The following is a 14,171-nucleotide window of genomic DNA, read 5'->3' on the forward strand; positions in this document are numbered from 1 at the left end:
AGAGGAGGAGACGAGTGGGACCCAGGTGAGTATAAATGTTGTTTTTTTGTTGGTTATGGAGGATGCCTACTAGGGGGACTAACACACAAGAGGTCAGCACACAAGGGTATATACAACAGGGGGAGCACACAAGGGTTCTATATTATTGGGGCAGCACATAAGGGGTCTATACTAATGGGGGAGAAAACAAGGGGCCTATACTACTGGGGAGCACACAAGGGGTATATAGTACTGAGGCAGCAAACAATGGGTCTATACTACTGGTGCAGCACAAAAGGGATCGATATACTGCTGGGGGCAGCACCCAAGGGGGAGACTTATCAAACATGGTGTAAAGTGAAACCTTTTATTCCTCACAGACTGTTTGAAAAATGAAAGGTGGAATCTGATTGGTTGCTAGTGGCAACAGAGCCAGGGTCACTTTACACCAGTTTGATAAATCTCCCCCAATGGGTCTATACTACTGGTGCAGCACACAATGGGTCTATACTGCTGGTGCAGCACAAAAGGGGTCTATATATACTACTGGGGGCACCACACAATGGCTGTCGGCTGACTGTTGTCTTCTATTACACGAGGCAATTATCGGCCGTGGCAGCCGATATTGGCCGAATACAGCCGATAATGTGTAATAGGGCCTTTACCCATCACTATCCTAGTAGTTTCTAGGTGTCCCAGTACATCTGCCCATATAGTGTCTAGGACTTCCACCTGCTGATATCTGGGCCAGGACATCATAGAACCCACAGCATATGAATGTACAGCTCATTAATAACAATGCTATTACCCTGTTTGCGTAGGTATAAACCTTTAGTAAATGTCATCAGATCTGTACATATATGAGAAGGGACTCCTTGGCTTTCTGACAGTAATTCCCTATAAAACAATGCAATTGTGTCCGATCACAGAGCACAATAAGCAGCAATCCTCTGTGGCGCAGGACATACACAGCCTACAGCATAACACACGCCCATGTGGGAGCTCTCTGCAGGCAGAAGTTAGCCCGGAACGTCCGTATCGGGCCTTAGTTTCCGCTCGGCGGATTATGCTTGTAACACTCATCCTGATGCAGTCCTGCTGATGCCGCTCAACACCGACTGATAGGAGGGGCACCCGGACTGCAAATCGGGGGGACAGTTGACCCAAATCAGCAGCGGGCCCCCCACACATCAGCGGAGGTCAGAGGCGCGCTCGCCCACCGTGTGCGCGCGCCTGGCTGTCTCTCTGATAACGCAGCAACCATGAACTTAGATCGTCTGAGGAAGAGAGTGCGGCAGTATATAGAGCAGGTAAGAGCACGTGACCACTGCTCATCACGTGACGAGGCTAGGCTCATGCCAGTGTGTGCCAGACCCTGATAGCCCCTGTAATGGCTGAGTGCTGGGTGTGCACGGGAATGTGTGTGTACAGACAGCCACCATGTGTATTGTATTGTGCCGGTGCACAGCTGGCAGGTTGGAGAGATGTGCTGACCATAGTACTGACCACCACTACTATACTTATCTGTAACAATGGGAATCTGCATTCATTGAGTGATCTCTAGTGAATTGTTTACGTGGGGAGACTGGGAATCTTTTATAGGTCTGATACCTACAAGGATGGGATCACTGGAGGGTGCCGGCAGATGGGTGGCAGCTTGGCACCGGTGTCGCCCTTGATATAATAGAGGCCATCAGGTTTCCAGTCTAGTGTTTGGTATTGTATTGAACACAATAACATGACTACTTTGTCCAGATTTCAACGCAGACGTAAACTCGGCCAGTGGGAATACAGTTGTTATACCAGGGGTCACAGGTGGGAGACTGAATACACAGTGTTGGGGCACTGAGTGGTAAGACCCTTCCATACGGCTGATCACACATAGGTCAGGACTAGGGTCGACCATCAGGATATAGTCTCAGAAATAACTCTAACACCTGAATATTACAGAATTGTTTAAGTATATTTATGAATTTCTTATTGTGCATTCTGTACCCTGTATGAAATGTGCAGCCTGGAGACCCTATCTTTCCATGTAAGCATGTCACATCATTTTGTGTCTTGCAGCAACAGTACCAGAGTGCCTTATTTTGGGCAGATAAGGTTGCTTCACTATCACATGGTAAGGAGCTTTGTTATTATTCCAATAATAATAGAATGCCTATGTACTTTAAAACATACATATTTTTTTTTAACCCTTACTAACAATTACACTGTGCAGTTCCTTTTTACAGTGCTTCCTGGTACATTTGGATGCTACATTGTTATCGGTCTCCCTCTTGTAAAGCACATGCCCTGTTGTCATATAATAAACCCATCTTTCTATAAACCAAACAAGAACATTTCTTCCCTGATGTTTGCTTATAGTTGTGTGAAATCCAGTTAGGAACTCCCTATCCAAAGTCTGGCTCAGCTGCAGGCTGCCGGACCCTGTAAAATATCAATGTGCGCCTATCCTTGATGATCAAATTTGATAAACATATTGCAGACTGTTTCCCATAGATTATTTTGTTCATTGGCTCTCTTATAACATTTATGAGCTTTACAACAGACACCACTGTACGTAATGCTCTGACATGTATTTCCAACCATGGTTAACTAAACGCAATGTCCCCATTACTTTATCCCCTACATTAACTGTGTGTTGGAAACATGTAAAAAAAAAAAAAAAAAAAAGCTGCATACCTATACTGCAGAGTATTTCCACCATGCCATTGAGCATTCTCTATAGATGCATCCATGGCTGTATACTTCAAAGTAATACATAAGGAAATCCTTTGACAAATACCTCAAAGGAACACTGAAGGACACCTAAAACCTAGGCCCCATGCACACTGTTGTAATTTGCAGTCTGCAATTGCAGATCTGCATTTTTGGAGAGTATAGAACCCATTAAAGGCTATGGGGTAATGCACACGACTGTGTATGCTGTGGTCTGTGCATGTGCCAAGAGCCTTTAGGCCTCACAGATGCATGATCCTTCATCCGTGGGCTGCCCACAATCACAGACCTTGCACTATGGAGGCATACACAGATGTGTGCAGGAGGCCCAAAACCCTCCTGCACACTACCATATTGTATAAGCAGACTGCAAAACAGATTGCAAAAAGTAAAAAAAAAAAAAATACACTTGCGTGACATCCAAATAACAGCAGGTTCTAATTTTTTACAGAACAAATTTTGGCCCCCAAAGCTGCACTCACGCGTTCTGTGTTTCACCTGGAACACGGATGTGGAAGGCCTTTAATGGAGTACCCCCTGCACGGACAGCATCTCTGATACAATGCAGGGAGCGGGGAATTGTATAGATATGCGCTGCACTGTAATGAAGCAGTTTGCGCTCCTTTTGAAACACAAAACGTGTGAATGCAGCCTAACACAGATTTGTGAAAAACATGGATGTGTGCGTGGGGGGTACATAAATCAATGGATCCTCTACTGTCTGCAGTTGAGGACAGTATGTAGATTAGAAAGTAAGGTAGTGTGCGATGGGCCCCACTAGATTCTCTTTAGTGAAAATACAAGTCAATAAATTAGAACATCATGAAAAACGTAAAGTGAAACCCCTATATTCTATAGCTTCATTACAAACAGAGGGAACTTTTACTAGTGTTAATTTCTGTTAGGGTGTTTGCACACTATGGAATACTGGCATAGACTCCAAGCGCGTTCAGCCAACCGGCCTCGGCTTGAAGTTCTGCCCATCCCATAGACTCAGTCATATTCAGAAGAATTGACATTCAGGCAGCTTACAGCTGTGCCTATACAGACATAGAAGTCAGTGTAGCAGTTTCATCCATATACACATGGCTTTAGGGTTTTTGCATGCTGCCTGCTTGGACCTTGTGCCACTCTCAGTAGCAACATTTAAAGGGGTTATCTAGAAAACCATGGCCACTTATTTCCGGAGACAACACGATTCTTGGCTCCAGTTCAGGTGCGGTTTACAATTGAGCTCCATTCGCTTCAATAGAACTGAGCTTCAAAACCTGCACCCAAATTGGAGACAAGCCGTGTTGTCTCTGCAGAAAGCAGCCATGTTTTTCTAACACTGGATAATCCCTTTAACTGGATCTGTGTTACAGCTCATATTTCAGGCCTTGCGTTCAATTATCTGGAATTTTCTGGTAGATTCATAATTTATTTTGCAAGCTCTGATTAAAATTATGTCTTTTTTTCTGTTCGCAGAGGAACCACAAGATATTTATTGGCTTGCTCAATGTTTGTATCTGACTGCTCAGTATCACAGGGCTTCACATGCCTTGAGGTCAAGGAAGCTGGATAAGGCAAGTTTAATGTATCCTGTTGATAGATTTTTTCTAGTCAGGGAACAGTTTTCTTTAGAGACTTCATTACAGTTAGTGGAATCTGTACACATTACAGATGATGTCATAGTCTTGCACTGAGGTCCTGAGCTTAAAGGGAAACTAACAGCAGTTTTGTTTCCATAGAGCACAGAATGCTGACAATAAAGGTATATTTCTTATCTGCATCTTCAGTTCCATTTTCTAAATATTTTCTTTGATCAATATGTAAATGAGGCGGTTTGCGCACTGGGGGTGGTACTACTATCCTCAGTGCACCCATCAGCCTGGAGGCCGCCCTTCTTATGATCTGGTGCTCTGCATTGATGAGCACTTAAGGAACATCACTGCAGAGTGCTGGATGCAGTTTAGCATTTTTTGCTCTATTAGTTTTGCCCCTATAATACACACTTACCTCTAGTATTCCTGCCATGTCATTTGTTTAATTCTAGCTCAGCTGCATCCATACATTTCTGGGTCATGTGACCAGCACTCGTAACATCAGAAAATGAGTTGCCATAATGTGTAGACAGAAGGTCAGTCCTTACTATCTGTAAACTACAGGACTACATAGACAGTCAGATTCCTCCCGGCCGCACTCAGAGCCCCTTCCTATTCCCGCACAACTATGTCTGTATGTACCTTCATTTATGGAATGGTGTTGTGCAGATCACTACTGTCCTATCTATAGGACCAGGAAGGTATTAATATAGTGGGTGAATCCATACAGTGATTACCTGCAGAGTTATAAGACACTCTTGACTCGTATTGCCTGTGTCTTTTGTGTGCTGTATTTCCTGTGAGACTCTATAGTGTGAGTTAGGAGACAGACGTTCTGGGTCACCAATGCATTTAACAATACAATTACAGCATTGAGGCTCTACCTCCTATGTGTCTCTGCAAAGTCAGAGGCATCATGGGAAATGTAGGCTGCATTAGGAGAATCATTTCAGAGGGGAAATAAAAACCAAGACAGACAACCTATGCGCTTGAAGAGGCTCATACATTACCTGCCCACGCTCTAGCTTGCTTCTCCAGCTCCCGGGTCACTGATGGGAGCCTGTCTGCTTGGTAGTCTCATTATAGTAGTAGGTAAAGGATTAGATTGACAGAATGACAGCTCATTTGTTCTCTTGATAGGCCTAGATCATGGGTCTCCAAACTGCGGCCTTCCAGGTGTTGCAAAACCACAACTCCTGCCATGCCCATGCCAAGACAGCTAAAGCTTTTGATTTGGCTGTCCTGGCATGACGGGAAATGTAGTATTGTAGTAACAGCTGGAGGGCTGCAGTTTGGAGACCAATGGCCTAGATAAACATGCCTTCTCCTAGAAAATATCACTTACCTACAACTCGGATTCAGCAGTGGTTTTAGTACATATGACTAAGTGGCCACCTAGCTTTGCCAGTCTCAGCAGTGGTCTCAGACCCCATCATTACTGAGCAGTTACCCAGCTTTCCAAGTCTCTGCAGTGGTCTCAGAACATATCACCACTAAGCGGTCAACCAGCAGCAGTCTCAGAATGTATCACTAATGGTAAACTTTTTATTAATAGGCTAATTAGGGTGTTCAGGACATCAGTTTACTTCTCAGTGCACTGACCTACCTGCTTGGTGCTGCCTTATGAATTGATATGCTGCACTCAGCAGTAATAAACACCCTTTAAGGCCCTATCACACAGAACGATTATCGGCTGTATTCGGCCTATGATTGTCCTGTGTAGTAGAAGGCAAAGATCAGCCGACATGAACAATGTCGGACAATTGTTGCTGTCGTTTGTCTTTCGACATGTTGAAAGACAAATGACGTGATAGCAGCAATCTGCTGCTGTCGCCCCGGGGAATAGGAGCAGCGGCAGCAGACCACCGCTATCTGCTATGGGCTTCCCAGACGATCTAGCGATCAGCCCCCCCCAAGGTGTAATAGCGACGGCAGCGAGCAACGAGTAGCAAACGAGCGCTGACTTTGATACTCGGACCCCAGATAATAAAAACACTTGACATGTCAAAATTTTTTTTTAAAGAGACATGGATGCTTAAAGGGGTATTCCACTCAAACATAAATCTTCAGATGTTGCTGCCCACAGTTCATCCCATACTTATTATCTATTCAGCCTCCTTCTCCCAGCTCTGCTGCTTTCTGCTGAAAACACAAAAATCTGTGTGTGAACTTTTCTCTCCATCTCCCCCTCCTTTCCAGGCAGCTGATGTAAACAAGTCCCTGGCACGCTTTATCTGCAACTTTGTAGCTTCTTTGTAATGCTGGGAGGGTTAATCTGAGGTCAAGTTGCTAATGAACTCACTGTGATTATCCCTCCTGGCATTACAAAGACGCTGCAAAGTTGCAGATATGGTCTTGTTTCCATCCGCTGTCTCAGAAGGGAGAGAAAGGCTTACACACTGTCTTTTGTGTCTCACCATGGGCAGTAACATATAAAAAGGTATGTTTCGGCGTTAGGCCAAACTGGAGATAGGCGCTGATGTAAATAATGACAATCTCTGTACAAAAATCCTATATACTGACACTATAGCAGCATCAGGAAATAAATCTATATAATTTTTTTTTAATCAAAGTTGTAAATCTGTGGTCTTGTGTAGCATCCGGTTTTAGGAACGTAACCATTCTGATACTAGCGTAGATATGATTATATTAACACTTACAAAAAAACAAGGCTTGTTTTGTTTATTAGCTTGAACTACTGCTTTGTGTGTGAAAGAATAAAACCTTCAAGCGATAATATTTGGTTAGATTGCCAGGTTAGATTTTTTTTCTCCTGTAGTATACAATGCAAGTTTTATGGTAACTAGTAGAGTATTATACTTTCTAATGTCCGTTGTTTTCTGCTCCTAAGTGTACATTGTCTTTAACAGGCGTATGAGGCTTGTCGTTACCTTGCCGCTCGATGTCATGTAAGTAGTGTCAAAACACTGGTTCTCCCTTACTGACTGCAAGTGAGTGTCCTGTGCACTCTGTAGGTCAGACAGTATAACTCTAGAATGGTGCAGTGATCCTATGTTTTATGGCTTTTACATGATAAATTTAAAAACTCAAATTTTTGCATTTATTTCTATTGGGAAGCTACAATATAATGTGAGATTTTATATTCTAAATTACTTCTCAGTTCAGATTTTTTTGATAATCCATTGCACAATAGAGACTGATTTCTACTCTTTTTACACTACAATAATTTCTGTAATATGGTCAGATTATAATAGGTTAGATTATTATAAATTCTAGGGAATTTTTAGAATATGGTTACTGTAGGAATGCATTATTTGCTCGATCTTAGTATGTAGAGTGTTTCCCTGCAGTCAATGTACCCACTAAATAGACTAGTGACAAAAATTGCTAAAGGTAAAACTTTACATAAAAAGACTTTCTGGGATGTAACTTTACCTTTAGGATAAGCTATCAATGTGGCAGTATTTAAGCATTAACAAAATTGCATAAAAGCCACCTCAGTATTCAATAAAAATTGAATTCTACACTGATTTCAAGGTGTTTTTGAGCATGTTTTGTGTATAATAGTTTGCGCTATGATAATATTGTATATTAATGATGTTATTTTTTTCATTCTATTAAGTATGCTGCAAAAGAGTACCAACAAGCCCTAGATATCCTAGACATGGAGGAACCAATCAGTAAAAAGCTGTTTGAGAAGGGTTCAAAGGATGAAAAATTATTAAAAGATGGGTCTGGAGAATGGCAGATGTCACAGTCTTCGGTAAGGTTTTAATTATGTAGTATTTTGATCATATTTTGAAATAATTATGAATTTGTACAGTTTTTTTTTTTTTTTTTTTTTTTTTTAAGCGAATGTACCATCAGGACTATGGAATTTTCTTTTCAGTACCTTATTAGCGCTAGCACCAGAATCCCGGTGGCGCAGTTCTTTTATTCGACACACCACCGGGCCTGCATCCAGCGCATAGAGCGGTCTGGAGAGGGCATATACCTTGCAGATTGCAGGAAATTCCTGAAACTTAGAATTTTTAATTCTTTTTTTTTTTTGTTTTTGTTTTGATGTTGTACATTTTCTGCTGTGGAATATCTGCAGTGTAAACAGAGCAGCTGTAGTTTTCCATATTTTTTCACATTTATTTCTGCTACTGTAATTTGGCATTTTGGGATATCTATATGCTTCTAAATGCTTTTTGTTACAGATAAAAAGCTCCATTTGCCTTTTACGTGGAAAGATCTACGATGCTCTGGATAACCGTGCCCTGGCAACATATAGCTACAAAGAGGCCTTAAAGTTTGATGTTTACTGCTTTGAAGCATTTGACCTCTTAACAGCACACCATATGCTGACAGCTCAAGAAGGTTAGCCGTCCACATGTCTCTTGTATCTACATGTAGTCTGTAATTGTATGTCTTATGTAGTATACAAGCACTACAGAAAGGAGAAAATCAGATAAGTTGTGTCCACCAGGACTTTAAATCCTTTACTTATAAAAAATTCAAAGTGCTTCACGGCAGTTGCAAGTAGGGCAGGTCATCTGGGAGAGCTTTCAGTACGCTGTCTATATTGCATGGATGGGGCACAATAGTAAAATGTCATGATGTTTGTAACCCCGGTAAGGAACACGAGAAGCACCGTAAATATAATTTCTGTGGTTCTGGGCTTTAACCCATCACCATTGAAAATGCTCATGTAGTCCTAGTGATCACATGAGAAATTGTATAGCTGCAGCATCCAGATCACTTCAGAACAAAAACAATTAGGGTGAATTGACAGGGAGCAGATTTGTTGCATGTGTTTCTGTACCTGAAAATCTGTTTCATTCACCTTAGTTGAGTTGTCTTGGAGGCAAGCGCATTGATTTCACAGAAATGTCTGTATGTCCATTCACCTTTGCATCAATTTAAAGTGTCACTGTCATTTAAATTTTTTTTGCAGAAATCAATAGTACAGGCGATTTTAAGAAACTTCGTAATTGGGTTTATTAGCCGAAAAACGCATTTTTATCATGAAAAAGCAGTTTGAAGCTTCCTCCCCTGTCTTCATTGTTTTCTATGGAGAGGGGAGAGATGAGGCACCAAAACAGGACAACAAAGAGTTCTTTTACAGCTACATCACCGGCTATCTCCTCTGACAGTCAGCACTTACCTCTGAATAGGGGCTTTCAGCAGCTCCCTGTAGTCTCCCTCTCTGCTTCTGACTAATCCCTCTCCATAGCACAGACAGGATCCGACTGATGTAAAACAATCGAGATTTCCTGATAACAAACAGTGGATGACAGAAAGGAGAGGAGGGGGGGGACCTGGGGAAATGTCTTTTTAAATGCAGATAATGGCATATTTGCCTAATAAACCCATTTACAAAGTTTCTTAAAATCGCCGGAACCATTGATTTCTGCAAAAAAAAAATTAACGACCGTGACCCTTTAACCCCTTGCTGCAAAATGGCGTTCTGGGAACGTCATGTATTGCAAGTAGTTAATGTAAAATGACGTTCCCGGAATGTCATTCTCTCCCTGCCTCCCCCCTCTGTCCCTAGCAGAGATCAGGAAGCAGGAGGAGGCTGTGTCACACAGCATCCTCCTGCTGCCCCTGCCCGGCAGTTAACCCCATAAACACCACGGTCCAGCCGACCGCTGTGTCTATGGAGCAGCCGGAGGGAGATACACTCCCTCGGACCCCCCCTTCACCCACCCACGAGCCGCGGGAGTGTTCGCACAACTCCGGGGGTGTGTGATGGTTACCATAGCAACCCAGACGCTGCTTCCTTTGTCTGGGCTGCTATGGATGAGAGAGATCAAGACCCTGAACTGATGCAGGGACCTGATCAAATGAATGAGCTGTCAGGTTCTGACAGCTCATTCATTTTATAATACATTGCAGCACTGATCATGTGCTGTAATGTATTATAGAGGTACTGCAAAAGTGAAAGTGCACGCAAATACATACATACACAAATAAATAAAAAAAATAAATTTAAATAAATAGTTACACACATTCCCCATCCCCCTTTATAAATGATCTCCTATAAATGAGATACATATATTTGGTATCGCTGCGTCCATAATGACCCCATCTATTAACCTGTTACATTAATTATCCCGCCCGATTACACTGCAAATTTTTTTTTTATATAAACCTAATCAAAATATTTTGTTAATCCTACCCCATAAAAAATATAGGTAAAAGCTATCAAAACGTCACATGTACCCAAAAGGTGTACCACTAAAAGCGTCAGCTTATGACGCAAAAAAAAAAAGCCCACACATAACTCCATTGGTGAAAAAATAAAAATATTACTACTCTTACAATATGCAAGACACAAACAGTTTTTATAGCATAAATGCCATAAACTATAACAAAAGCTATATAATGTGGATATCGCTGTAATCGTATCGACCTGACGAATAAAGATAACATGTCATATGTAGCGTATAGTAAACAGCGTACAAAAAAACCTGCTGCTAAATTGTGTTTTTTATTCATACCACCTCATGAAAAATTTAATAAAAAAATGATCAGGGTGTCACTTGTCCCCCAGAATGATACCGATGGAAACGTCTACTTGTCTTACACAAATATTTACACAAAAAACCTGAAATATAAAAAAAGGCCCCAAAATTCACCAGGTCTCTGTCATGTCTGAGGCCTGTGGTTGAGTCAGGTGACGCACTGCAGCCACATATGGGGGATTTCTAGAAACACTGGAATAAGAGAAATCAATAGTGAGTGGTATTTCTAAGTAAGTATTAGCTTTGTAAGAGGAAAAAATAATTAAAATAGAATATCTGCCCAAAAAATTTAAATTTTTTATTTCCCCTCAAACTTGCTTAAATTTCAGCGAAACACCTAAAGGGTTAATAAACTTATGAAATGTTACTTTGAATACTTTTAGGGGTGCAGTTTTTACAGTGGAGGGATTTATGGGGGTAACGAACATACAGGCTCCACAAATCCACCTCAGAACTGAACTGGTCCCTAATAAAATTAGAGCTGAAATTTTCATAATAATTAGAAAAATCGCTGCAAAATTTTAAAGCCCTCTAACATCCTAACAAGTAAAAGGACGTTCACCAAATGACGTCACCATAAAGCAGACATGTTGTAGATGTTGCATTAATAATTAGTTCATGTGGCATGACTATCTTTCTTAGGAAAAAAGAGTTTTGAATGAAGAAATGTAAATTTTATAAATTTTGTGCAAATGTGTTTTTACAAAAACACACTACCACAAACATAAAGAGGAATATGTCACGAAGAAACAATCTTAGAATAACCGTGATAGTTAAAAGCATGCTCTATAGAAATAAATGGGACTGGTTTGCTGCAAATCTGCAGTGTGAAATCCGCTGTGGATCCGGTAGGTGTGAAGGCACCCTTAGACATCTCTACATTATGGTCCATTTACACAGAAAGATTATCTGACAGATTATCTGCCAAAGATTTGAAGCCAAAGCCAGGAATGGATTTAAAAAGAGGAGAAATCTCAGGCTTTCCTTTATGACCTGATCTCTGTTTATAGTCTGTTCCTTGTTTTGGCTTCAAATCTTTGGCTGATAATCAGATAATCTTTCTGTGTAAATGGACCCTTAGCTTTAGCAATCCTCTAAGGTCTGATAACTAAGGGCAACATTTCCAGATCTCCATTAAGTCTTTTTAATTTTTTTATACAGAAAAAGAACTTCTCGATTCTCTACCTCTTAGTAAGAAATGTCAAGAAGATCAAGAACTACTCCGTTTCCTGTTTGAAAACAAACTAAAAAAGGTAGGTGGGGTACCTACACTGTGGTGTCCATCAGAAAATCCTCCTGATTGTAAGACACTCTGCAGATGGCTGTATATAAAGAAAGATTGATTCTGTTTGGTGTGTATTGGGGCTGGATGATTAATTGAATTAGTTCGATTATTTTGCCCTTAGAGGGGCTCGCAATCTGATTTTTTTTTATTTTTTTATTTAATAGCTCACCTACAATACTGCTGCTACTACATCTGTACCCCTTATCTGCAATACTGCTACTTCTACTACATTCCTCTACTACACCCCTCACCTTCAATACTGCTGCTACTACACTACTCATCTACTACTACTACTACACCCCTCTTCTGCAATGCTGCTACTACTACACCGCTCATCTGCTATACTGCTGCTACTGTTACTGCTACTACACCCTTCATCTATTATACCTCTAGCTAAATGGATGCACAGAGAGGGCCTAACAACTATATGGGGACACAGTGGGAGCTTGTCCACTATATGGTGGGCACAGATGGGGCCTGTCTACTATATGGGGGCACAGAGCAACATGAATATTATTTGGAGGCACATATTGGGCTTAGATTCATACATGGGGGCACAGAGGAGTCTTGTCTACTATATGGGGGCACTGTTGCTGTGTGCAACAATACAGTTGCTGCCTCAAACGCTGCAAAATGAAAAAATGTTTCATTTATTTAGCAAAAAATAAATAAATTGAGATTTAAATTAAGAATTGTCTATGTTTTGAAAAAATAATGAAAAATTGAGATATATATTTTTTGCCATATGGCCTAGCCCTAGTGTGTAGATAATCTGGATGGTATGAGGGTGCTGCATGGCTAGTTTCATGTGACACTTGTGGAGTACAGTGTTTCTATTTTGTAAAATTATATAATGTTAGCATATGACATAACTTTATGGTCAGTGGGGGTCCAACCTCTGGGACCCCCACAGATGGTGACAGTGATCTTCAGTCTTACAAACTATGGGGGTTTTATAAATTGAACTCCCAAAGAGATTACTATTTCTGTGATGTGTTATAAGATTATAGGAAAACTCCTTAAAGAGGTTATCCAGCGCTTCAAAAACACGGCCACTTTTTTGTAGAGACAGCAACACTCTTGTCTTGGAGCTTAAAGAGGATGTACCATTAAACAGTAATAAAGGCATATGCATACCATCCTGTTGGTGCTGTTCTCTAGAATCCGATGCTGTGGAGCATTTTCAAATCCGTTGCTCGGTTGCTGTTAAATCCACCGAAATATAAATATGCTAATTAGCAGTGCTGAAGCACAGGAAGCCGGCCCGATGTCTGTGATTCAAGCTCCTCTCCTCCCCCCCTCCGTGACGGCCTCTGCTCATGCTGGCATATGCTCTCCTATGCTAAGCCACCGGGCGGAAGACAGGAGGCAGGGCTGTGCGGCCGGCGCATCACAGAAGGGGGAGGAGAGGAGCTTGAATCATAGACTCCGGGACGGCTTCCTGTGCTTCAGCACTGCTAATTAGCATATTTATATTTCGGCGGATTTAACAGCAACCGAGCAACGGATGTAAAAATGCTCCACATCATCGGATTCTAGAGAACAGCGGCAACAGGATGGTATGCATATGTCTTTATTACTGTTGTGATGGTACATCCTCTTTAATTGCAAACCACACCTGAACTTGAGACAAGAATTGGTGCTGTCTCTGGAAGAGAGTGGCCATGTTTTTGTAGCACTGGTTAACCCATTTTTTTAATAAATATAATTTTCCTTTTGTTGAACTATATTTAAAAAAACATCGTTTTCATGTTTTTTGCATGATCGATAGGGAAAAATGTTTCAATGAAGAATAAATAAAAAAAAACTTGCTTCTTTCAGTACAACAAGCCAAGTGAAACGGTGATACCAGAATCTGTAGATGGGCTTCAGGATAACCTGGATGTCGTAGTTTCTTTAGCAGAAAGACATTACTACAATTGTGACTTCAAGATGTGCTATAAACTTACATCTGCGTAAGTAAATGTTTTACTGCTTTACAAAGGTCAGAGGCCAAGAGTGTCCAGAGGTGGCGGTATCATTTGGTTTACGCTACTTTTTTGTTTTCATTTTCAAATACGAGTTCAGTCTTATCTTCTGAAATGTACATGTTAACAAATCCATAGGTTTTCAAGGATCTGCTACTGCTAT

At 41.2% G+C, this 14,171-nt stretch overlaps 1 protein-coding gene across 3 annotated transcripts in view; it reads left to right on the forward strand.

The window, feature by feature from the left end:
- The first annotated feature begins 1,030 nt into the window (after nucleotides 1-1,030).
- The window catches only part of CDC16 (cell division cycle 16), a 31,546-nt gene continuing 18,405 nt past the window's right edge, over nucleotides 1,031-14,171 (forward strand). The window contains exons 1-8 of one of the 3 annotated variants that reach the window (XM_069970901.1): nucleotides 1,031-1,289; nucleotides 2,047-2,101; nucleotides 4,168-4,265; nucleotides 7,154-7,192; nucleotides 7,867-8,007; nucleotides 8,447-8,606; nucleotides 11,918-12,009; nucleotides 13,863-13,996. In XM_069970901.1, the coding sequence (XP_069827002.1) occupies nucleotides 1,242-1,289; nucleotides 2,047-2,101; nucleotides 4,168-4,265; nucleotides 7,154-7,192; nucleotides 7,867-8,007; nucleotides 8,447-8,606; nucleotides 11,918-12,009; nucleotides 13,863-13,996 (767 nt within the window). In that variant the 5' untranslated portion in view covers nucleotides 1,031-1,241. Of the gene's footprint in view, nucleotides 1,290-1,372; nucleotides 1,455-2,046; nucleotides 2,102-4,167; nucleotides 4,266-4,430; nucleotides 4,454-7,153; nucleotides 7,193-7,866; nucleotides 8,008-8,446; nucleotides 8,607-11,917; nucleotides 12,010-13,862; nucleotides 13,997-14,171 lie in introns of those variants that run through there. The other 2 variants (XM_069970903.1, XM_069970902.1) reach the window with 2 other exon arrangements.

Source organism: Dendropsophus ebraccatus, chromosome 5, assembly GCF_027789765.1.
Source record: "Dendropsophus ebraccatus isolate aDenEbr1 chromosome 5, aDenEbr1.pat, whole genome shotgun sequence".
In the NCBI taxonomy this organism is placed as follows: Eukaryota; Metazoa; Chordata; class Amphibia; order Anura; family Hylidae; genus Dendropsophus; species Dendropsophus ebraccatus.